This window comes from Botrytis byssoidea (genome assembly GCF_014898295.1).
Source record: "Botrytis byssoidea strain MUCL 94 chromosome Unknown BBYS_004, whole genome shotgun sequence".
Lineage (NCBI taxonomy): Eukaryota > Fungi > Ascomycota > Leotiomycetes > Helotiales > Sclerotiniaceae > Botrytis > Botrytis byssoidea.
The window spans coordinates 1,041,946-1,067,364 of record NW_024065845.1 but is presented as its reverse complement, the minus strand read 5'-3'; the positions used below and the strand labels follow the sequence as shown (position 1 = coordinate 1,067,364).

General features: G+C 42.8%; 8 protein-coding genes across 8 annotated transcripts; 5 read left to right on the top strand and 3 right to left on the bottom strand.

The window, feature by feature from the left end:
* Positions 1–2,656: 2,656 nt before the first annotated feature.
* Positions 2,657–5,260, bottom strand: EAE97_002422 (uncharacterized protein; the record flags this gene model as incomplete). The annotated part of the gene is made up of 5 exons (XM_038872933.1): positions 2,657–3,220; positions 3,270–3,561; positions 3,612–4,242; positions 4,294–4,511; positions 4,563–5,260. 5 exons carry the CDS (start codon positions 5,258–5,260, stop codon positions 2,657–2,659), a joined length of 2,403 nt encoding a protein of 800 aa, XP_038736139.1.
* Positions 5,261–5,782: 522 nt separating this feature from the next.
* EAE97_002421 (uncharacterized protein) lies at positions 5,783–6,109 on the top strand (the record flags this gene model as incomplete). The annotated part of the gene is made up of 3 exons (XM_038872932.1): positions 5,783–5,792; positions 5,850–5,942; positions 6,003–6,109. The coding sequence occupies 3 exons, from the start codon at positions 5,783–5,785 to the stop codon at positions 6,107–6,109; spliced, it is 210 nt and encodes a 69-aa protein (XP_038736138.1).
* A 572-nt stretch (positions 6,110–6,681) lies between these two features.
* Positions 6,682–8,001, bottom strand: EAE97_002420 (uncharacterized protein; the record flags this gene model as incomplete). The annotated part of the gene is made up of 1 exon (XM_038872931.1): positions 6,682–8,001. The coding sequence occupies one exon, from the start codon at positions 7,999–8,001 to the stop codon at positions 6,682–6,684; it is 1,320 nt and encodes a 439-aa protein (XP_038736137.1).
* An 831-nt stretch (positions 8,002–8,832) lies between these two features.
* On the top strand, positions 8,833–10,397 carry EAE97_002419 (uncharacterized protein; the record flags this gene model as incomplete). The annotated part of the gene is made up of 4 exons (XM_038872930.1): positions 8,833–8,878; positions 8,929–8,970; positions 9,022–10,028; positions 10,083–10,397. The coding sequence occupies 4 exons, from the start codon at positions 8,833–8,835 to the stop codon at positions 10,395–10,397; spliced, it is 1,410 nt and encodes a 469-aa protein (XP_038736136.1).
* Positions 10,398–12,800: 2,403 nt separating this feature from the next.
* Positions 12,801–15,996, top strand: EAE97_002418 (uncharacterized protein; the record flags this gene model as incomplete). The annotated part of the gene is made up of 3 exons (XM_038872929.1): positions 12,801–14,054; positions 14,104–14,205; positions 14,252–15,996. 3 exons carry the CDS (start codon positions 12,801–12,803, stop codon positions 15,692–15,694), a joined length of 2,799 nt encoding a protein of 932 aa, XP_038736135.1. The 3' UTR covers positions 15,695–15,996.
* Positions 15,997–17,800: 1,804 nt separating this feature from the next.
* Positions 17,801–18,790, top strand: EAE97_002417 (uncharacterized protein; the record flags this gene model as incomplete). Its single annotated transcript, XM_038872928.1, has 3 exons — positions 17,801–18,094; positions 18,208–18,407; positions 18,469–18,790. The coding sequence occupies 3 exons, from the start codon at positions 17,801–17,803 to the stop codon at positions 18,788–18,790; spliced, it is 816 nt and encodes a 271-aa protein (XP_038736134.1).
* A 337-nt stretch (positions 18,791–19,127) lies between these two features.
* On the bottom strand, positions 19,128–20,976 carry EAE97_002416 (uncharacterized protein; the record flags this gene model as incomplete). The annotated part of the gene is made up of 6 exons (XM_038872927.1): positions 19,128–19,148; positions 19,206–19,342; positions 19,390–19,427; positions 19,480–19,647; positions 19,704–20,435; positions 20,495–20,976. 6 exons carry the CDS (start codon positions 20,974–20,976, stop codon positions 19,128–19,130), a joined length of 1,578 nt encoding a protein of 525 aa, XP_038736133.1.
* Positions 20,977–24,658: 3,682 nt separating this feature from the next.
* EAE97_002415 (uncharacterized protein) lies at positions 24,659–25,249 on the top strand (the record flags this gene model as incomplete). Its single annotated transcript, XM_038872926.1, has 1 exon — positions 24,659–25,249. One exon carries the CDS (start codon positions 24,659–24,661, stop codon positions 25,247–25,249), a length of 591 nt encoding a protein of 196 aa, XP_038736132.1.
* Positions 25,250–25,419: the final 170 nt, after the last annotated feature.

The following is a 25,419-nucleotide window of genomic DNA, read 5'->3' as shown; positions in this document are numbered from 1 at the left end:
ACAAACTCAGTTAATACCAGATCTAGACCAGAAATTTTCAAATGACAGGTGTCAATCTCACATTGAATGCGTTGTAACTGGTTCAATAGCTTTATGGCGCGAGAAAATTCCTTCATCATATGATAAATGTTAGCAAAAGACTAATATTGACTGATGTGACTCAGAATCAGAAAATATATATAAAAGGCTCGAATCTCGCAGTCTACTTGGAATCTACTTTCTCATCATTAACATGCATCTCTTCTTTATTTCTTAGCCATTTATCTCCTTGATTATAAACACTTCAAAATTTCATCATTTATATCCAAGCATTTCCATCAAGTTTATCGACATCTATCGACATTTGCATTTATATTTATATCTATATCAACATCTTCATGTCTTATGTATTATCAACATTTATATCTTCATCTAATTCTCTATCTTATTATATATCTTATCAGTTACATTTATATCTATATGTACAATTATACCAAGAGCTACATCAGCATCTACACCAATATTTGTATCAACATCTATATCAACATCTATATCAATATATATTTGAAAATCTACAAGAGAATCTATGCTTACATAGACATCTTATTTATTTCATTATTTACATTCATATCTATATCTCCATATACATCTATATCAACATCAACATCAACAAATCATTCTTCTCAAATTTATTACAAACATATCTCATTAACTATCTCCTATCTATATTCCATATTTCTATCTCATATTTCTATCTCATATTTCTATCTCATATTTCTGTCTCATATTTCTATCTCATATTTCTATCTCATATTTCTATCTCATATTTCTATCAACATCAATATTAACAAATATACCTTCTCAGATATCTCACATCTATGTCTCATATTTACATCACATTTCTAATACATCTACGGCAACATCTAAACACCAAGTCCATCGCCAAAACATCGCCAAACCTCACAAGAGATCGCCCGATAGGTACGCTCCGGCAAGGCCTATTGGGTAAACCTGGGAGAAGCGTTAAGAAAGCCCAAGTACCACCACATCGCCTCCAAAAACATCGCCATACATCGACAACAGACGCTTTTTCAACTTACCAATCCAGAGGAGTTCGGATCGCACGCGGAAAATCCTTATCGACCCCGCCATTTCCTCCGCCTTGACAGATTCCATTCCAGCAAGAACAAGATACGATATATTCGATCCCATGGCTCAGACTTCAATCATCATCTAACAGCAACAGAACAAAAATATATAATTTCTAACACCTAGATCTTCCCGGGAATACAAGCACCACTCAACCTCCCACGACACAGTTACTAATTCCAGTATTCACATGTAGAGCGCCAGCACAAAACCAACATCACAATGTAAAACCTGGAACGATTTAAATCTCTAGAGAAAAGAAAAGCAGACGTAAAAATATAAGGGGAAGAGGATATTGCATGGGCATTTTGGAACATGGCTGGTCGGAATGTACATGCGTTTTAGCCTGGAGTGAGGATGGAAAGAGAAGAGGAAATAGTAAAAGTAGATTAAGATAACACTGACAATGTAGATTTAGATAGTATCGATAGTTGAATAGACCTAGATAGCATCGATTTCTCGGTACCTTCCAGATCCGAACATCAATGTTGGATTTTGGCAGGTGCCTTCCTCTCAAGAGGGAAATCGTAGATGGAAGTAGCCAATTAAAAAGATTGTTAAATGTTTCAAGTATGACTTTCTACAGGGTATGGTGGGAAGCATAGGCTAGGAACATGAGGGCATTCAGAGGTTAAATTAGATTGATTATTGTTAAAGCTAGCTATGGTAGAGAGAGCTCTATTATGATAGAGTTCTACTAGTACTAATTAGGGCTAGCTCCCCCTACATTAGCACCACGTGAACCATGCCTTTTAACATTAAATGCATTTTTGTGTGAATCATACTTGGATTGAGAAATTAGTAGCATGTAGTACCCTTTTTCGCGGACCGTTCAATGGGAACAAGTGGTTCGATCAATCTTGATGGTTGACGCTACTCATCACCAACCGATAGAGATCTATTTGTAGCATCAGTAAATGGGAAATATTTCATGAACAGCAACGAGGAAAAACCGAGCAAATTGAAGATAAGACACCGATGAGTTATGATATGACCGAAATAACACCATAGAGGCTGGAGGAGTACACAAGAGAACTAAAGGGAAGATTCAGAGGGTAACAGAAGTGGAAAGTACTTGATTTCAGCTAGCACATTCTCAATCGTTCAAGTGATTGTTAAATACCATTAGAAGACTCGATGTACTTAGCTAGAAACTATTTAGCCGGCAAGATCCGCCCGCTTGAGGCATTCAATCTAGGGGAATTCAATGCATGCAAACAAGGTAAAAACGAGTACAAGCACCAAACGATAGCCAATGCAAATTTTGGAGAAGCTATCATTGAATTGATTCAACGCCGAGTTTCTACTAATATCCCCCTCTTGTACTCTGAGATAAGATATTGCTACATAAGGAGCACAATGCATTATGCTAATATGATGCTCAAGTGATAAACACCACCAATACTCGATTACCTAGTGTATGTATCTTTGTTCATCTCGCTCGCTCTCATGTTCTCTATCGTAACAACTCGATACCATTAAACGATACCAAAATGTCTACCCCGCCCCGCTTCTCAATCCTGGCAGTTTACTTCATTAATTTTGCGATGAAAGGGTGCTTCAATGCTTCCGTGGGTGTTATTCGTTTCTCTGGGTTGAGCGCCAAACATCTTTCCAGTAAGTCCCCAAACAATGTCAACTCCTTCTGCTCAATCTCTGTTAGCCCCTTTGATGCTGAAATTAGACGAGTTCGAAGATCTCTGCTTGGCTTTGCGAATGCCATTGTCTTAACGACATCCTTGCCAGTCAATTTGTCTGGTTCAACGCTTCTGAAATTCAACATATCATCAAAATGAACTCCGGCAAAATCGGCTTTTTTCAACATCTTAACTGAAAACTTTCCGCGGCAATCCATGATAGAGCGTAACATTTGATTATTTGATCTACCAGTGAATAGAATTTTACCGGTATACAATTCGTATAAGGTACATCCAATAGACCAAATATCAATGGCGAAGTCGTATTTCATGCCAAGAATAATTTCTGGTGCACGATAGAAACGAGAAACAAGATAGGGAGTGATTTCGTTATCCGTTGCGTCTGAAGCGGAGCCCAAATCACAAATTTTGAGCATGTTGCGAGTTTCATTCACCTAAGCAATGAGTTAGAAAAGACGATTCGTGAGATGAAGTAAAACTTACCAAAATATTATCAGGTTTCAGATCTGCGTGTAAGATATTGGCCTTCTTCATCAAGCTGAGCCCGAGAAACATTTGATGAGCATATGCTCGCACGGCCCTGAGATTGATACCAACATTGTTTCCGAATTTTTTCAGGACCTCACGCAAATTGATGCTCAAATGCTCGAAAACCATACACAAATGACCTTTGTGCTCAAAGTATCGTTCTAGACGTATCATATGTTTTTTGTCCTCGGGATCTGCATCTTTGATCTTTTCCAGAATCTCAATCTCTTTCATTCCAGCCTTCCTCCTATGATACTGTTAGCATGTGAGATTTTGTATGGGTGTAGATCAACTTACATAGTCTCGTTATTCCTGATGAGCTTAATTGCGACCAACTTTTTGGTAGTAATGTCCATAGCTCGAACCACGCCCGAGAACATACCCTTTCCGAGGTTTGCTTGGACATGATATCTACCATTCAAGAGTTCACCAAGGATAATCTTGTAATAACCCTCGAGATCATCCCAATTGTCGAGCATGCCGACGTCGAGCTCTTTGGCCTGTGGAATAGGCACTGCTTTGGCAACATCACCATTCGTGATAGCTTGAAGCTTATCATCAGCAACTGAATCTTCGGCAAACATGTCGTCGTCGTCATCGTCTGCAAACATATCAAATTCGTCCTTCGATTTTGGAGCTTTGACTTCAGCGGGTGCGATTTCGGCAGGAAGAAGGACATCTTGTTCAGATGTGGGCTTTGTTTCATTGTATGCCCCAGAGGATACCTCATCAAAATGTCGTTGTCCATCGCGCTGCCGATCTTCTCTCATATCCATAGTTGGATCATAATCTGCGGCTGAAGGTCCATCCTCCTCACCTGCTGTTGGAACTCCGTGTGAGTTGGCAAGATCTTGATCATCCGTGATCGCAAAAGCGGAAGGAGATCCTGGGTCCATAGGGGTCCCGGGAGTCGAGACGGTAGGTGAAGCTGAGGTTAACGAATTAGAAAAGAATTCGCCACACAGTGTAGTTTGCTTACCGGTTGGGCCTGTAGGGCTATCATCTTCACCTTGTCCAGGAGTGGATCCCCCAGATTTGTCTCCCAAGTGCAAAGCTTGTACTAACAAGGGTGTACCAGAACCTCGATACTTAGCTTTAATTGCCTCGCGGCGCTTGCGTCGCTGTTCTATGAGTGTAGCTTCATCAATTGGCTCTTCTTCAGGAACTTCATTAGAGGCTTCCTCGGCAGAGGTAGATCTAGGTTGCATCAGTAAATGCTCAACACGAAGGGATTGATCAATAACATACATATCCATCTCACTTTCATCACGTTGATGTTTATGCTGTTGCAATTGCCCTTGAGTAGTTTTAGCCTCATGTCTCGAATTATCAGTAGGCAGCGGGCCCTTTCCCCGATTGCTCACTGACTGGTCTCTTGAACTTCGGTATGAACCTCCATACCCATAAGGCTTGTTTCTATCCGCATAGTCACCATAGCGGTTACCATTTACTGATTGTCCATTTCGTCCACCTCTATCTCCTTCACGATTAGCTCGGTAAGGCGAACGACTTCTGGTTCGAGGACGTTTTTCGGGATGCCTATCCCGATGATCATGATCGTCATATCGCAGTTCGGATGAGTTCGTTGGCCCCTTGTCTATATCTTCGTATGAAACCCGTGGGCGGCGTCTATTGTCTTGAGGATAATCTTCGTAATGAACCTTGAATCGCCTTGAGTCGTTTCTGCTACGGTCTGGGTAGTCGTCATCTCTAGGTCTCTTCGAACCTCGAGAGTGTCGGTCAGAATAAGGGGAACGACTTCTTTGATCTCTAGATCTATATGATTGTTCGGGGGAGCGTGGTGATAAAGAAGTCGTACTAGAACGGGTTCTGTCTTGACGGTCAACGGAAGTGCTACCGGGTGTACGCAGCGACGTAGTTGCCTTCTTCTCCACTACTCCATCACGAATCTCGCCCTCGTCAGAGCTTGCCAATGATGCCGTCATATTCCTTGTTGTAATTGTAAGGACGAAAGCGCCCCCTGCCTTTAGATTTGGATAAATGTGTGTCAGCCAAAGATCATAAACAAGATCCCAAAGTGAGAAGAGCCCAACCGGTTATCTCTCAGCGCATAATGTTCTTCTTTGCTTTGGTTTGCTTTGGCAGTATGAAGGTGGAGGGATGAGTCTTAGTATAATAGAGAAGAATGTAAGAGAGCGAAGTGACAATTATTGATTTGACTGCCAAGTTGTTGCTGTGTATGTGGTTGTACAAGTGAAACTGATAAATTCAACATCTTGCATGACGGTCAATTGCAGCTGCCATACCGATAAACATGCTAACCTAAACGAGGCTAGATTGATTTTGCATCCACCTTGTCAGCATTCTTTAAAGAAAACCCGCAAAAATACCCTTCCCCCACCAAGAAGTGCCTCGAGAAGTCCAGAATAATTCCGCATTTCTTCCACCAAAAAAGACGATCAGTTATCTCAAAAAGTCACCCAAAACACCGACAAATTTAATTCAGAATGGGAGGAAGTTCGTATAACCTTGTTCATCCTTCTCAGGCCACATGAGACTGACCGAAATACCTAGACGGCACAAACCCTATCCACAACAAGGTGAAGAAGAAGGTCAAGGTTGAGGAAGATGAGGAGACCATCGCATTCAAGCTGAAGCAGAAGATGGGTAAGTGACTCTGTGTTCCCACCATCCTGTATAACATCTCATTGACAATCACTACTTCAGACAAGGCAAAACAAGACAAATTAGCCAAGGAGATCGGTGGACAGAAGGGCCCCTTGAAGACCAAGTCGCACGGCATTTCCGGCAGCGGCGGTAAGGGAAAGAAATAAATGGGATTCAATTCTATGGGCGATGGATTATTAAATTTACGAGATATTTGAGCAAAGGCGTGGATAATACGGCGTATGGGTTTGATGGAGGGTTTTCAGACGTGTGCGATAAGGCTTCGAGCTGAATATGGGGAACCATTTACCACGATGGAGTAATCTATTCAATATGCTTAGGCATATTCTGGACAATCTATACTGATCCAGTAGTTATCGATAAATGCAGGCGTGTCTCAACTGTGAATGTGTTCCTATTATTAACAGTCAAAGATGGCTACAACCTCGCCGCTTACAGGCCCATGAAAACCTTCACCGACTGTGCCTGTGCCTGTGTGATGGATTTCTGGATTTAAGTTAAGGCATTTGAAAATTTCGCGCCTCCCCCTTCCCCATATCATACACGAAGATATCAAAATTAGATGGATCGTTGCGGATGATCGTGGTCACCGGTCTGCCGCCTCATGGCCATCAAACCCCTCGGGCACAGCCGCTACTTTGGTATCAGCTCCAAATAAACACCATTAGTACTTTTGCCATTATTGGAGACACTCAGTATTTAATCAGTATTGTCCGTATCACACTACATCATACAACTTAGAATCTCGCTCTACCTGTGCCTTCTTCTCAGCCTTCGCCTTCATGGATTCCCTGGCTTTGGCTCGCTGCCTTGCCATTCCAATTTTCATCGCGTTCCTCCAGTTGTTGACCACGAAGAGTTTGACCAACTGAATGTTGTAAAATCCGTTCTCATCCCTAATTGCAGCTTCAGGAACAGTCCCCTCGTATAGTTCTCCTTCCATGATGACACCCTTCAGAACTTTTGTAGCTGCCGACCTCGTTTGATTATCACCTCCGTCAACAGGAATATTAGCTTTGATACCGTCATTCATCACTTCCACTAGATGTCTTGCAAGGTTCCAATCGTGTCGCCTGGTTTCGTATTCCTCCTTGACACCAAATTTCTTGAAAGCTTCATCGCGGATCTGTTCTCTTGTGATTTTAGTATCGATATACTTTCCTGCTTCTTGACATATAGGGATAAATTCATCAACCCAAGCTCTAAAAATAGGTCGTTTTGCCAGACGTTGACGATCATTGTGCTTTAGCCTTTTCTTTCCCTCTACTCCGCCCTCTTGGCCTCTCCCGGCAATACTGCCAGTGGCATCTCCTTCCGCTTCATCTTCGGCCACATCTCTGACCAAGAACATTCGACAAGTTGCGGCATATTCAAACATTTCCTGCTGAGTATTGAAACGTTTCCACCATTTTTCTTGATCCAGCCCTAAGAATTCCAGTATCTCGGCCGGATTGTCAGTCAGAAATACCATGCTCTTCTTTCTGTCTGCCAACTCGATTTCGGGGATTCGAATGAAAAATGCGCGATTGTTGATAGTAAGTCCAAACCCTCTGATCGTGGTGCCAATGATGTTCCATAGGTCGCCATGAGCAGAATGAAACAGTTCCCAATCAAATTCATGCTCGCTTTTGCATATATGGACATCGACTTGAACGTACCAGCTCGCCAGCGAAACATCTGTAGATTCAGTGACATTCTTTCCATCCTTAGCACCAGTGATAGTATGCTCTGGCCAAGGAACCGCAAAATTGATGGTAGGATTGCCTTTTTCTTGCAACAAGGCTTTGGCATTCAAAGCTTTCTTGAGCTCATCCCCGACTCGATCTTCAGAAGAAAACGCGCCCTCCAAAGGTAATGCAACAAGGATGTCAACATCCCCATACGTGGTTTTGCCAGGTCCCTCAATAGCACTCTCAACTTTGGAGTAAAATTTGCGCAGAATTGCCTGATTTAGTTTCAGAGCTTCGTCGTAGACTTCCTGAGTCATCCGAGGCGTCTTGATGGGTGGAACCCGAGAAGAAAACGCGTGGCCCCCCATTGTCCCAAGGAACTGCAGTGGAAAGAAAGTAAAATTGAAGAAGTGAATATTCCTTGCTTAAACAAGTATTAGAGATGTAAGGTTCATGTGCAAATTCTATAAGCCACACCAAACGACGACAAGCATTGCGCTGTGCAAACATGATATGAATTGTGATGGAAGTAATATGTGCAAACCTAGAGAAGCAAAACCATAAAAGGGAATCAGGACGGGAACCGGAAAAAGAAACTCCAACCACAGCTCTCCCTTGCCTCTGTTGTACGATGTCAGCAATGGCGATGCTGTTTACATGGCAATTATGGAATAGCTGAAAGCAATCAGACATAGGAACATCTTCAACAAGACTTATGCCAACTTTATCATTTTTTGATCCGATTGTTCCGTGAGTCTTGAGAATTAAAACATTCCACTTGGAATCATCCTCGCTATTCTCGCCAATCCTCGTCTCTGCGGGGATTTACCAGGGAAGAAAGGAATGATCAAGAAAGTCATCGGAGGTCATCATCTCACAATTGTCTTTGCCATACTATTTAATTGGGCAAGAGAACAACAAAGTCGTCATTACTGCGCCTCTACGCCTCAACATTGTCAAAATGGTAGGCTTGATTTGTATAATGATTGAATTCTAAGCGCTATGTGACTGGCCACCCCTCATTTGACCACTGCCATAGCCCCGCGAGGATTCTTGACCTTAAGGTTTGCCTTCTGCACAGCTTCGCAATAAATAACACTTGAATCCTTCTGCTCTACCTACTTTTACTGGCTTACAACCACACTTTGAGTCAACTTACAACAGGCATAGATTTCTCACAGAACAATAAGATCGCAAGAATGTCATATCAAAATTATCCTCCATATGGTGCGCCGCCGGCTGGACGTGAGCAAAATCTACATTCTTATTTGCGACAATCTCTAACTTGAGCGCAGTTGCCCCGCAATCTGGATACCCACCACAAATACCCCCCCGTCGTATGTGAATTGATGTTTGCGACAATGCAGCACCCGTTGACTTTGTATTAGATTCCCCTCAGCCATATCAGCAATACCCCCCTACCCAAACTCCATATCCTCAACATTCATATGGTGCTCCTCCACAGCAACCTCCATACCCACCGCAGCAACAGCCCTATCAACAATATCCTCCCCAACAAGGTTCCTACCCACCACAGCAACCATATGGCGCACCTCCACCAGTTCCGCCGGGACATTATTCCCCGCCGCAGTCATCGCCTTATCCTCCATCGCAAAGCGGATATTCTCAACCACCATATGGCGCTCCACCCCCAGGCGCACAACCTCAATATGGTGCGCCAATGGGCTACGGACAACCTACTCCACCTTCAGCTGGATATGACCTGAACTTACCAAGCCCTCCTCGCATACCCTACGATGGACGCGCAGATGCGCAGGCGTTGCGCAAAGCTATGAAAGGTTTCGGTACTGACGAAGCGACTCTTATCGAGGTTTTGCACAACAAGGGACCTTTGCAAATAGAAGTTTTGCGACAAGCTTTCTTTGATACCTTCAAAAGGAAATTGTTGGCAGATGTGGAGAGTGAAACCAGCTCGTACTTCAGGGAGGGTCTCGCTGCGATAATTCGAGGCCCCTTGATACAAGATTGTCATTTGCTTTATTCGGCGATGGACGGAGTAGGTACAAAGGAGAAATACCTGACTGAAGTTTTGATGGGTAGGTCAAATGCCGATATCAATGCGATCAAGTCAATGTATCAACGCCGATACAAGAGGAGTCTGGCAGGCGACATCAAAGGTGATTTGAGTATGAAGACAGAGGATCATTTCTTGATGGTATTAGAGGCCAATAGAAACGAGGAGAGTGCGCCAGTAATCCCTCGCGATGTTGACCGAGATGTGGCATCCATATGGAATGCGACAGAGGCCATACGTGGACATGACGCAAAGACAATTTGTGAGATATTCACGAAACGAAATGATGCTCAATTACGAGCAATCAATCACACATACCAGCAACAACATGGAAAGCCATTAGAATGGGTTATCAAAAAGGTAAGTGAATTCATTGCAAATGTAGTTAGAAATCTTACTGACTCCCTGGACAAGAAGTTCAGCGGCCACATGGAGGATGCCCTCCTCTATCAACTTCGCACAGCTTCGGATAAAGCCATGCGTGATGCAAATCTCATGGAGGAATCGATGAAAGGCTTTGGCACGAAGGATAAATTACTTGTTGCTCGAGTCGTCCGATGTCATTGGGACCCCAAACACATGGATCAAGTCAAGGGTGCATATCAGCATGCCTACGGACGATCTTTGGCCTCCAGAATTTCTGCGGATACAAGTGGTTATTATGAGAAACTGATGGTGAAATGCGTCGAGTGCAGTAATTTGGTTCAGCCTGGTTACACATGGTTCTAGATTATTTGCATCAAGAAGGGTGTGGTTTCAATAAGGTTATGTCTGGCGTGTTTGGAGGTATGGTCTATATTTCTGACAATTTTGGGATTCGGTATTGGAAGGACAGGCCATGAGATAAAGGGAATGGAGGGGTAATTAGGGATCTCCACCGGCGAGCAATCGCAATAGGTAGTACTTTTCGAGTATTCGGCGTTTATCTAGGATGGAAATGGTGAGATGATACCAGGGCCATGTATGCTAAGAATTTATTTTGATTATTTCTCGAATATTTCAGTCTACTTTCCAATGAGTCTCAGTGTGTACAATATTTTGCTTGTGTTACCTGTTATACTTAGCTTGAACACAAGCATGTACGCTAGCAATCGACCACCCCGCCAGTCGAAGAAAGAAGGAGAAAAAACAGATAAAAACACTATACCGTGTTATAATTGAGTAAATTGCAAGTAATTATTAATGCTTGGGTTTGAATGCGAAAGAACTGTTGTGAATATTATTAGAAGAATATGGAAAATGAAGTAAAACCGAGGACTGGATAATATGAATCTCCTCTACTAATAGAATCATGACTGGATGACTATAATAATATAGAATGACTATACTATATATACCTAGGTACTCTACGGTATCATCGTAAGAGTTTCATTCGGCTGTTTCAGAGACTTGTCTTATGAATGATTGGCTTCGTGAATAAGGATTAATAACAAATTGATTGATATAGTAGGTAGATAGGTACCTAGATGGGAATCATATGTACGTACGTACATACATAATACATACATACATATATGAGCGTGCCACAATTTCGGTAGCTAGGGAGAGATCCACCATTCATATACACCCGTGGACACACAGATACAGACAAGACAAGACAAGTCAAGCAAGTAGGTTTCCGTACATGAAACTCAAAGTGATGATATAGGGTTGTTCGATACATTCTTCTATCGTTCTCCGAAGAACGAAGTGGGTATGATTTATTGTAGGTAGATAGATAGATATCTGGTATATAGGTGCTTACTATGACAAGTATGTAGGTCTGCCCAAATACTCTTGAATTATTAATGCTTACTTGTTGAGTCTTCTATATTCTATTATAGAATACCAGGTACTTATTAGTTTCATACTATCATCTGCCGGGCTACTTGTGATCAAACCTATCTATCCTACTTAAGGTAGGTAATACTACAAACCCTAATTAATTAGGTATCTTATGTCATGAAGACAACTAATAACAATAATGATTTATTATAGCAAGTACACTGCTTCGTAATGAGTAATGAATTTGAACACCAAATCAACGGCAATCAAATGAATGAATTGTTATGTTACTGTTCGGATAGGTACTTTATCAGCTCCAAAATTAACGACTCCTTTCTACCGAGTACACTTCCTTCTAGTATGCTGTTATCATAGTAAGTGGTGTATTGAATTCTTCGGAAATTCTAATTATCCTAAAGGGAAGAAACAAAAGACTATCTATCTACTATTGTATCCCTTTATCTCTTTCGATTTCATTCTTAAACACATTCTTCATTCTCCATTTATTAGTTTTCTTATTTCTTTAATTACTGATCATATTACTCACTATATTTGGTGCAAATAGGCAAGGGCCCCAACGCTAGCAAATTTTAGCTTCGTATAGTTTAGCTTTTATTAACTTTCTTTTGATTTCTTCATCATCAACATTTACTCTTCTCTCCATTTTATTATCATTCTTACACGCCCACTCACTTCATCACCATTAATCCTCTTCTCTTGATCTTCCGGACAAACAAATGACGTTAGATTCATAATGGAAGCTCTCTGATTAATACGGTTCACTGTGAGTTCCGACCTAACCTCTTTTCCTCCGACTTTCTTGATACGAGAATACGTCTCAGGCTCTCGGCAATTTGTTCATTATTATCCGTTTTGCATAATCTTCTGATTAGGAATACCTGGGTACTAATAATAACTACGTCTGAATATAGATCGATTATTCCACTCGAGGAACACTTGTTGCAGACTTGCGACATCTTACTTTTCTTCTGAACCCCTATTGACCCTACGATATGGATATCTAAAAGCCCTCGCATTACTCTTCACATAATAACTATCCAGGTACATTTTCCTTTCCTTTCCTTGATTCACTCCCTTTCGACTCTCGACCAATTAAACGATTCTTTTATACCACAGTCACATGATACTCATAATAATAATAATTTATAGTGTCATTATTATAAGCTTGACAAAATTCACCTTTCCGCGTTCTACTATTATTATTATATTAGGACCGAAAAATTTCAGTCTGGTCAAAACTATCCTCTCAATAACACAATTCTTGAAGGCTTTGTGATTACCTCGATCAAACAAATCAATCATTCTTCTTTTCTTAAACACGTGGATTCCACGTGTGTGATAGATCAAATGCCTACAATACGTCTTGACGAGAGTGATGACGACTCTGAGCTTTCGGACGTTGATGTAGCTGAGATCGCCAGTGTAGCTCTCTCAGATACCCCAGGATCTACAGTAATTCCAACATCCACAGATTTACCCAAAAATAATGGGATGAATAGGGATGAGTTCCTTCTCGAGTCTCAAACCATTGCAGCATCATCGAACCCGGAAGAGGATGGTGAAACTATCGATCTTGATACCCGTCCACCACCCGAGGACAAAGGCGATCTAGGAAAGAGTGTAAAGGCGGAATCTGAGTCTCCCAAACAAACTAGATTGCCCATACAAAATTCTGGACGTCGAGGCAAGAAGGCACCCGCCGAACAGGAGTCTAAAAATAAACCATCAGAACAACCATCGAATATCTTGAAGAGAAAATCATTTCCAAGTGATTCTCTTAAGAACGCTTCCATGAGTCCTACAGCTCATAGGCAACTTCATCGTCCAGATCTTGCAACGCCAACGCCAAGGCAACCCTCTATAGCGACCTCTGAACGTCAGTCTACTCGCCACCACGAATCGCCATCCCTTGCAAAAATCCAAGAAGAAACTGCTCGTTTGCGGGAAGTTTTATCGCATGTGTCAACTGAAGCGACTCAAGAAATATTGAAGGAGCAGTGGAGAAATTTTCTTTTCACGAATGCAAAAGAGTCACACATCACATTCATTCTTCGAGCTGGATTGAAGAATGCTAGCCCTAGTGTTCTTGCACGAATCTATAACGACTCTGGTGTCATGAAAGATACCTTCTTGGAGACTATCACTTCTAAGCAACCAATTGTCGCTAGGGTTCTCAAGAGTGCTTCTGCGAATCAGCTTGCAGATCTCGTACCCAGCAAGGTTCTCGATCAAGCTCTTTCCGAGCGGTTGAAGAGTGTCCCAGCAAAAACGCTCATACGATGGCTGGCTGAGGCTGATAGACTTGGTTACAGTCTCGATGACATTCTGGACGAGAATGATGAGACTGTCGTACCAAACATGCCGAGTAGAACGCAAAGTCATGATGGTGGTGGTAATAATGAAGCTGATAATGCTGATACAGAAATGATAGATGATGGACAAAAGAAGGTGGAAGCTCCGTCTTTGGATCCGCTTGTTGCTGAACAGGAACGAATCAGCGCTCTGCAAAAGTCTCAAAACGACGTCCAAGCAAATCCTCCACGCGAGTTAAGATGCCCCACGTGCACCTATAAATTCGATACCATTAGAGGTCATAATTTTGTGAGTCTAAAATTATCATAATTATTCTTTAGAGCTAACAGTGATATAGCATCGACAAAAGAATATCTGCACTAGAAGTCAGCCTCCGGGATTGAAGTTTTATTGTGGTAATTGCGCTCAAGGCTTTACCACCAAGCAAGGAATGCTATATGTATGTTTGATCTATATGACTTACGAGTTTCGCTGACTTGCCAAAGCATGAAAAGAAGCGTGTTTGCCTTGGGGCAGAAGGCAGTCCAGACGATGAAACCGTTTATCAAGACTACCGAGACATAGTTTCGAATTCGCCAAATCCTCAATACGGACAAACCCCTGATCACCCACAGACTACATCGCTTGGTAATATCCCTCGTCCACCTCTCCACACTCCAGGATCGCGCTCCAAGCATATCGAAGCGATCATCGCTGCATCTCCTTGGGATGGAGAGGCTCGCCATTCACCATCTGAGTTGCCACCCGATAAACGTGCTGCTCTAGAGGACGCTCTCCAGAAAATCGAAGAAAAATACATCGAGGATCAAAGCAAGATACCCGAGGACTGGACCGCCGAGAGACGAGAGGCACGGCTTATCTCTCTCAAAAATGGAAACGCATCTCGTAAATCTCAAATCCGCAAACAATTTGGTGTTACTCTTCGTATGCGCGACAGAGATAAGGAGGCAAAGAAAATACGTGAGGTTTTGGGTGCAAATTCTCCAATGGTACCTACTGGCATGAACAGGATTGAATATCGTGATTCACCAACGGTTGCTGGCTATCCAGTAAATGCTCAGCAGCAAATAAACCAGAATCAAACACCGGCCGGTATGAGAATGGAGATGGTGGATATGAGACCTGCTACAGGATTTTCGCCAATCAATGCACCGCAGCAACACCAGCAACATCAGCAACACCAACAACATCCTCAACAGCAGCAATTTTCGCAAGCACCACCAGGTCACCACCCAATGCAATATCCAGGTCCACCTCAAGCTCAAGGCTTTCAACAAAACTTTCCACCTGTACCTCAACTTCTGTCACAGCAGCGACCTGGCCCAGACCATCGAATGAGCCCACTGGGGTATCAAGGAGCTCCAGAACAAGCGTACAGAGGACCAGAAGATCACGCAAACAAAAGACTCAAGCGTGATTCAAGTGTAGGAATGTCACGAGCAGATGAAGAAAGAAGTAGACATTTTGCACCCGCGGATTCGGCTCCAATGGGTATGAATGGGAGAAGGGCTTCTGGGGGTAGAACTCAGGCTTACAATGGTCCCGGAATGGCCGGCATGGAAAATCAAAGATCCGTTTCTGCAGGAGCAGGTGGCGCTGTGATGGAAGGTGAGAGTAGACCAAATTCTGCGGGCTCAAGTAGTGTGCGAAAGAGGGTGCCAGTTGGGGCGTTGCAAAGGCAATGGGAGGCGTTAAATGGGAAGGGGTCGGGTAGGAAGACGGAACTTGAGAATAGGGCTGGAAATATATTGATGAGTAGTGCGGACAGGGGTGAGAGGGTAAATGGACGGGTTGAGAATGGAAATCTGGTGGTGGGTGGGAAAGGTAAAGAGCCAATGCACGAGAGAGGTAGGAATGTAGTCGATTTGGTCAGTGATGATAGTTCGAGTGAGCGTGAAGCTGCTGGACCTGGTGGAGGAGAAGAGTAAATTTCTGGCAGGTGCGGTGAGATTCGAAGAAGATTAGATATTTGTTCGATGGAAGCATGCATGGATTTTCATTTTCATTCGTGGCTACTGGCCTTTTTTTATATACCTACCTACCTTTGTCAAACATGCCACCTTTTTTTTTTCTCACGTGGAGAAAAAGTTAAGGAAACAGCAAGATAGGGATTTATTGGAATCTACATGGCAGAAATGATGGATGGGGAGAGTCTTGACAAATGTATCGTATTCTGAATACCTCGATCTGCCTTTTGCTTTTGTTTTCTCTTTTCGAAATAATTTCGATGCGACTCCATGGGATATGATATGATAAGATATTTGATGATGATGCTAATAACTTACTTCTACTTCCAAAATCGTAGCGGTAGGAGTCGTATTTTTAAAAATTAAGATGTTGACCTCGAGACTAGTTGATACGATCACGTTATTGGATGTAAATCTGTATCTGATACTACATATCGGCAGCGTGATATGTGTAGATTGATTGATTGATTGATCGCCCTTTCAAGATTCAATCAATTATTTCTAAGGTTGTTCATTCGTTCATTCATTCAATCAATCCTCACCAAGCGAAATTCAAGCCTAGGAAATCGCGAAATTGAATAATGGAAAATACTGGGTGGGAGAATTTCTGGGGGGGGGGGGGATTGTTGGGTGATTGGTGGATGGGTAGATAGATAGGTGGATAGGTAGGTAGGTAGTGATAGATTTCGTGATATCCAATTTATATCTTCATTCTGTTCTGGATTGATGATGGATTTGAGGTAGTTGGGGATACTGGATATTGGAAATTGGAATTGTGAAGGGTGTACTGCGATGTGACGGGATGGGATCTGGTGGATGGGATTGATAATTTTGAGGGAGGAATGATTAGTACCTACGTATGGTACCTATGTAACAAAAAAAAAAGTAACTTACATCAAATCATCTACCATCAATCATCCATAATCCATGATCTATCTTATCAGATCAAATTATCTCCCCTCACTCTTTATCTATTCTTCATCCCCCCAAACCCATCCAAACACCTACTCAGTATCTAACACCCCAAGCCTACCTTCCACTGCCGGCGCGCCAAGCGTTTGCCAACCCCGGATAAATGCACGCCGGGAAATGCTCCTTCCCAAACGGGCCAAGGTAGGGAGTTTGGATAATAGCGGGGTCTTGGTATTGCTTGGGGGTTTCTGGATGAGTGGTTTGGAGAGATGGCTAAGAGTTTTCCAAGAGCATTTGAGCGCTGGCGTGAAAGGAGCCAAGAGATAAAGAATTTGGGGGTAAGGCGTGCTGGGTTGGGTTGGGGAGGTGGTATGAGGCGCAGGGGGGAGTGGGGAAGAGGGGAGTAGGAGAGGGAAGGTGGACGGATGGGGTTGTGGCCTTTTGAGTGGTGGATTGGGTTGGGGGAGGGAGTAGGAGGGGGAGAGGTGAGAGGGGAGAGGAGAAAGTTGGGAAATGCATGTGATAGTGTGTTTATGGACGAAATTGGTCTGGAATGTTCGTTGAGATAATGGCAACAGGATATGTTTTCTGGCTAATTGGATGAGAGGTAGATCGATTTGGATTCGTTTGGGTTCTGGGCTGTAGCCTATAGAAAAGAAGGGCAGATATGTAAGTTTATCTAAGAATAGCAAGCCAGTGATTTTATTCCCTTCCTATAGATAACCTTATTATGAGTATCATCATCCCCGCATCTACCATTCTATAGGCTACTACTTACGCGCTCTTCACAAGGCTACATCGGGAGTTGAGCATGGAGATCTGATATATTCCGTCGCCTTCTTCTTTGGGGTGGTACGATGTGGTACTGACTTGAACTACGATATCAATCTCTTCCTCGCCGAGCTAACCCACCCCATGAATTAAGAAGGAGATAAGCTGTCTTCTTAATCTGACACCATGAAGCTATTGAGGATCCTAAAAAAGGAAAGTGATAATTCTCAAATCTTTGGATTTGAGGATCCACAAATCGAGCTTCTCATGAATATAAATCTGAAGCTATCACCACATTCTCAGTCTCATCAGCACTTCCAATCCACTCCTCCATCTCCAGTACCCTCCTAACACTGTACGACTTTGTACCACCTCACCTTCGCAATGGCACCAATTCTCAACCTCGCGCTCGCTCTTGCGATGCCCGTCCTCTCAATGGCTGCTGCTCTTCCAACCGGAGCTGAGCTTGAAAACCGTGCCACTACTCTCGGAGGAACTCCAGATATTGTCGGAGGAACCACCGCCGCTCTTGGTGAATTCCCCTACATTGTCAGCTTGTCCCACAGTGGCTCTCACTTCTGTGGTGGTGTCTTGCTCAACGCCTACACCGTTCTTACTGCAGCCCATTGCTCTGTCGACTACGCAGCTTCCTCGGTTAAAGTTCGAGCTGGAACTTTGGTACGTTCTCATCTTTCATTGGCAATTTCAAAATTCGAACGAGCATCTATTCGGATTACTCCAACCATCCACATTCCATAATTTGAGGTCCATGTAAACTGACTTTTGTATAGACCTGGGCATCCGGCGGAACCCAAGTTGGTGTCAGCAAGGTTTTAGTTCACCCATCCTACAGTTCCTCCACCACAAACAACGACATTGCGCTCTGGCACTTGTCGACTGCTCTCCCAGCCAGTTCCACCATCGGCTACGCCAAGTTACCCGCCCAAGGCTCCGATCCCGTTGTTGGTTCTACCACCACCGTTGCAGGATGGTAAGGGTTTCCGAGACTCCAGCAAATTTTATCTGTGAAAAGAGCGCTAATTTGTAAATAGGGGTCTTTTGACCGAGAATGGATCTACATTGCCATCAACTTTGAGAAAGGTCTCAGTTCCAGTTATCTCCCGTGCTTCCTGCCAAGCTGAGTATGGTACATCTGCTGTTACCACCAACATGTGGTGTGCAGGATATGCTGCAGGTGGCAAGGATTCCTGCTCTGGCGACTCTGGTGGACCAATCATCGATGCTGCCACTGGTGTTTTGGAGGGTACTGTCTCCTGGGGTCAAGGTTGTGCTGAGGCTGGTTACGCTGGTGTCTACGCCAGAGTTGGTAACTATGTTACTTACATCAACTCCAACCTCTGGACTAGTTTGTAAATATGGAGATGATTATATAGTGGAAGGTTGAGAGCAGGAATGTAAGTAGACAAAAGTTGGTAGCGTAGGAGGTAAGATGGGACTGGGTGGTGGTGCAACTATAGTATGATGAGTTAGGCTTAGTCTAAGGAATTTTATTGTGCTGTTCCATTTTTACATACTTTTAGTGAGAATCGGCCACCTTGGAATCATGATTGAAGTTTGGATGATGCCGACAGACCTTAATAACACAACTTCGATGTATTAAGAGGCACTGGATATTAGTCCCAATCCTCATTTACAACGAAGTCCAAATCTCGAGGCTCTTGGGGCATCGAGATTTGCAATCCATCAATGTCTATGAGGAATGATTGTGTAACTATTCATCATTAGCAAGAATGTTCAAAATCATAACACTGCTGTGGGAATATCTCACCAGTGACTCCTCACTCTCATAATCCGTTTGCGACTCTTCGTAGGATTTGTATCGATACTGTAATCGACCTCGACAAATCCAATCAATGCCAATGATACAAGCTAAAACACAGTATATGACACTGATGTAATTCATATCTATAATTATAAGCTCGAGTCATCATGGCGCTATTATAAATACTTACTAGATGCTGTCACCGGAAGATTTATTGGAAATGAGAACCTGCAAGATATAATGTTAATACTTCCCAAATAAGATATAATGGATGACTTACATGATGAGTGCAAATAATGTCCAAACGATTGTCACTAGGTTGGCAATATAGCCAAACTTACCAAGCCAAAAGGGTCCATGTGAGATTTTGTCGCGACCTTTATGAAGCAAGCATAGAAGAGGGATGCTGTAAGATGTATATGGGAGGACAATACAGCCAATGATCATGCTGTGGGAAGTGTTAGAACTGAGCACTACTTATGTGTGGGATCGTTTAAGACTCGCCTATTGAAAGCAGTTGTTGATAGTAGATACAAACATCCAAGTATAGTGACGACTGTTGCGCTCATGGCATGTGCTCGAAACGGGACATCTAAAGTGGAATTAATCTTGGCTAGAGATCGGTGAAACGGAACACCTCCATCTCGAGCAAAAGTCCAGCAAAGCCGGGATTGCAAAGTATGGCATGCAATCAGACAACCAATTCCAGTTGCCATGATAAGAGACTCGAGGAATATTGCAGCAGATCGATTTCCGACTGACTGATAGAACAATTCCAGAATCGGCACTTTTGTAAGTGTTCCAACAACCGCATCAAAGTTGTTGAGACTGAAGAACATCGCAATAACGAAAAACCATGCAGTCGTGAATCCAATTGCTATGGTAGCCATGATTGAAATTGGGATTACTACTTCTGGTTGATGAGCTTCTTCTGCTAGGTGCACAGCGCTATCAAGACAAGAAAATGCCCAATTTGCGTTTACGAGGCCGACAATAAAAGCAATACCATTGTTTGACCAACCTGTATTGTTAATGAAGGTTGCAAAGACAAATTTAATGTCTTGATGCGTTGGGGCTTGTGATGGCACAAAAAAAAGAATAATCCCAAAGGATATTAAAGACATATAAAGAGTAATGGTCCCAAGTGTCGGCAAAATTCTACCGTAACAATTGAATAGGAAAGTAAATAGATTGACTACTTGATATGCAATAAAGATGTGCAATTCATGAATAATACTAGTAGCGAGTTAGTCTATGACTGTGAACCGATGACAAACTGTACTAGGAAAACTCACAAATCCGAGTGATTCAATTGCCAACATCCAACTGCTGCTGATGCAACTGCTAATGATACACTAGCTGATGCAAATAGGGACCCAGCCCATGCACAGTATCCAGTCACAAATGACAAAGGCCTGGCATATTTCTTGGGAGCCAGTTCCATAACCCAAAAATGTTGTCCTGCAGCATTTGGCATTGCACTTGCCAATTCTGATAACGAGCATCCTACAAAAACGCTCACGAATGCAACAAGGGGTATTCCATACACAAACAGGGCAGGGCCACCAGAATCTATACCTGTGATTAAAGCACTCGAAATCCCAAACCATGAGTTTGTGAGAGAGAAACCTTCCCCCAGTATTGACCAGAGAGTGAATTTACGGCGCATATCGTGATTTTCACCGTCATCTTGACACGTTGTTGCGTTAGGAATTATATCCGACTCGTAGATGGTGACATTGGACGATGAAATATCGTCAAGCTTTGGGACATTCATAGTCTCGTTTTGGAATCCAGTGTTTGTCCGACAGATATCAGGGTTTGTATGGGAAGTGATGTCACGAGGCTTCACAATAGTGAGTCCTCTTAGAACTGTCACCAACCTAGGTTCTCTGAGAGAGTGGTATCGCGTGTGTAATCCTAAGACCGATAATCTCCGAGAAATAGAGTTTTGAAAGTGCTCTAATTAGCATCCCTTGGATGTGGGATTGCCGACGAATATTGCGTCTAGAGAGATAAATCCTTTACACTCAAGAGAGAATTCGACATCTATGTTGACGGGATTGTATGAAATGTCCTATTGTGGCAGTTTGTTCCATTAATCACCCACTTTTGACTGGAAGATGAGTGAGAAGATGCGCTAAAGATAAGAAGTCGAAACCTTATCAATATCATTGCTTCGACATGGAACTACTTCGTATATAATATTAGGGGTAGGGGTCGTAGAGTTAAAGTTTGCATATGTAGGGATAGGACACAGGGGCAGCGCAACAAGAATGTTTTATCCAAACTTTGTTCGTATTGGGGTTGTCCGTGGGTTCCCCATTGGTCGGAGAATTATATTATGCACGTGAAACATTGTAGTTAGCTTCATTCCTTACATGTTAGCCCCATATCAATTTACCTAGTGTGTTCTGGTCATGATTCACCCTGGGATAAGTAAGATATATAATGTCGACGACCAAAATGTCGATGAAGTTGATGGATTGGTTGCGGAAGAGAGGAAGCTGCTAGGAAACCCAACGATAACGAAGTATCGCAGGAAGGAAAATCGAATGACAGCCAACGACACATGATATCGATTCTGTCAGCTGAATCTGTCAGATTCGAAGCCCATGAAGAGTGTATCCGAGACTGTATCATATAATTAACACGTTTTCAAAGTATTGGTGGAAAGAGATTCTGATATCAGACTGTCAACGAAGAGGTCGATGTCTTTGATTAATTACTAATTCTTGTTTGGTTGTGACAAATCTGTCTTGTGATCCTCTGTGAGACTGTCAGTGTGAAGCAAAGCTTATTGGGGAGCCTTGAGTAGCGAGTACAAGACTCAAGGAGCGGGATCACAGAACTAAGGTCCTCCCTCAACATGTAGTTCTTTCTTTCGAGAGGGAGTACCCAATATGAATGATTGTATAGGAAAACCAACTTTCACGATAGAAATAAATAACTAGATTTTTTGGGTGGATGATCAATGAACAGCACGTGTATGATAATTGAGAATAATTCTGTCAGATTCTTGAAGTTGTCAAGATGATGAGGACTCTAAAGGGCGTGCGTGTATTTAGACGCGTCTGCATGATTACTTTTTGCGTAGAAGGTCTGTTTTTAGTAAGGAAAAAACTATTGCTACTAGGTATCGAAAGCAAACCTCGCTCCTTTGTTTTAATTTTAACTCTCCTTATCTACATATACAATGAGTACGTGATAAAAGCACAATTACCCAACCCAAATCATCCTATCCATCCATCAATAATTGCGGTAAAATTACGGGAAAGAGTAACCGCCCTTGAAAGGTACAAAAAGACAACCAAAACAAAACGACACCTGAGTGATTCGAACACTCGCTCCCGAAGGAAATGCCTGACTTTGTAACAATACAATAGCAGGGCATCGCGTTAACCACTCCGCCAAAGTGCCAACTTTGATGACGAAGGCAGCAATATTCAATAATATATACCACAATCTGTCCGCAGAAAATGAGTGCAATGGTGGGGCAGTGGGGTAACATCCACATACAACCCTGATACATACCTCAGTTAACGTCAAATGAAATATCTCAAGAGACGAACATAATATTGGTGAGGCATAAATCGAACTTTCCAAAGCTCTCGATTATCTTTCGCTGAAACCTGCATGACCAAGAATTGATCAAGGGCTATGTTTCAACGGCAGCATTCTTACAGCATTGCTCCACATCTGCCGGATCAAAACAGAGTTCACAAACAACATCACCTGTCTAGATCTTCTCCCTGAATCAATCAGAGAAAATGTCTCCCATTATAGTTGTACCTCTGTCAAAGAAGCAGCTTTCTAGATATCACGATTTGCCTCGTTGAAGTCATCGAGGTACAAAAGCCCATAAAATTACGCAATGAAGACCGCGAATCTGACAGTGCCGAATATCCAATGGACGAATCTAGGGAGTCTAACCATCAAGAATAATAATGAGCGCCGACCTTGCAGTCAAGTTACAATCAAGCTTTCCATGAAAATAAGAACAACCACGAGGAACGCCAATTTGCTTAAACCGCGAGAACTTATTACTTAAAGAACCTAGACAGGCTTGTCAAGACAACACAGATTCACACTTGGGAACTTACTAAAAGCTAAGCCATAGCAATATCAGTCATAAGAGCACCAAGTTCCACAACTGCAGCAACGAATAAAAATCTAACACCTCTAATAGTACCAACAAATCAGCCGCTCGCGCGAAGATGATTCCTCCAACGTGCAGGTATCTCATCTGCACATCAACAGGGATATGCCCTTATTGAAGTCTGCAAATAAGAATACCTCTCTATAAACATTGTATTTTTTCTCACTCAGTGCGAATTCAGAAGAAGAGAAAGGAGAACTGCACTATCTCATATTCTTGATCTTCCTTGACAAGTCTTTCACATTGGTTCTTTGCTAGGCTTCTGTAGGATTCAAGGCTAGATTTCTATTCACTAGGCATAAGAAGTCAGGTTTCTCATTTTATATGCTGTCTCGAAAGAAGTTTTTGTTCATGTAGGTTCTCAACTGTGAGCTTCAGGTGACAGGTATGGGATTGTATGTATGTATGTATGTATGTATGTATGTATGTATATATGTATGTATGTATGTATGTATGTAGACTGAAAAATGCCAGCCATTATTCTGGCCAGATAGCAAACGATCTTGGACAGATCAGAACCTGAACACTATGTAGAAATTCAATATTATGTTAAAAAAATTCAGTGTGTTAGAGTAATTATAGATAGAGATTTGAGGGCGAATTATCCGAGTTCATCTTTAAGATTGAGTGAGTTCTTTGACAAATCCTAGAACTTTGTTATCTAGGGATGGACGTCATTAGTCTGCTCGAGCTATTGTTGAACTATTCAATGTAACTATTCAACAAAAACATTGAATATCCCTTTGAATATCTATCCAATTTGTAAGTTGAAAGATTCAAAAGTGAATTCGGAGTTGAACAGATGGGAGGTCCTCAGCCGAAGACATCACACCCGATCATCTCAACAACAAACATCTCCGGCTTGATTTGTACTATCTTCAAACTGTAATTTTTTCATATGTTCTCAGACGAAAAGACGAAAAGACTCAAACACAACGACATACAATAGTTTGATTTGAACTATGGAACACGATTGAGTCTAGCTAGAGTTGTATTCCAAGTACCTAGAAAGGAATTCTCAACAAAAAGCTCCATCGAATCTTCCACCTTTTGAATTTGGCAAAGAAAAGCACAAAGTATTCACTCTGCACCCCCACAAGGAAAACGGCGGTATTACGACAACGATCTAGTCATTATTACCAACTATTTAACCGCCATACCAAGACCTCTACTCCACTTCAAAACAAGCGGGATGGCCTCCTCTTCTTCTTCCTCTTTTTCCCCAGACCAAATCCTCAGCGCGGGAATCTCCAAACTCTCTCTTCAAATCTACCACCCACAACAACCTACAACCTCAACCATGAATCCAGCTCCATCAACCACACCGAACACCTCGCCTCCGATTCCAACCCCAATTCAAAATACATACTACACCATAACTAACCCCATAACCTTCACTAACTTTCTCGACCAACTTCTACCTTCCAACATCACCCACCTAACCCTCGCTCCCTCTCCTCACCTAGGTCGCATCACCTCTCTCCCACACCTCAACGACACCCTCGGTGATTCCCTCGGCGACGCCTCTACATTCGCCGAACTACACTCCTGGGTAACACTTCTCCAGCGCCTCTCCCACTGCACCCCCTCTCTCCGCTCCCTCACCATAATTTTCGACGCCGACATGAGCGGACGCGATAGTCATGGGTATCGAAGAGGTGTAGGTGAATGTCTCGGATTTATATGGGCGATTGCCAGATTTCGAGGACTGGAATGGGTGGATTTGCAAGGATATTTTCCGACGCAGTGGCCGTGGTATTTGAGGGCGATGTGGACTGCACATGGACAGGGAACGAGGATTTACAATAGGGTTGCGGCGCCGGAGCGGGAGTTGAGGGAGTGGAGGAGGGGGACCGAGAGGTTGGATCCGAGAGAGTTTGGGTGGGAGTGAAGTTGGGGATGGAGAATCGATGGAGATGGATATGACGTTTTGAGGGAGAAATAACTATTGCGATTGCGACTTTCGATTTGCGGTTTAATTCGGCTTATTGTGGTTTGGGAAGTCATCTAGGAAATGTCGATTGGTCGTCAATCTCCACTCATATATGTGTGCAAGTAGTT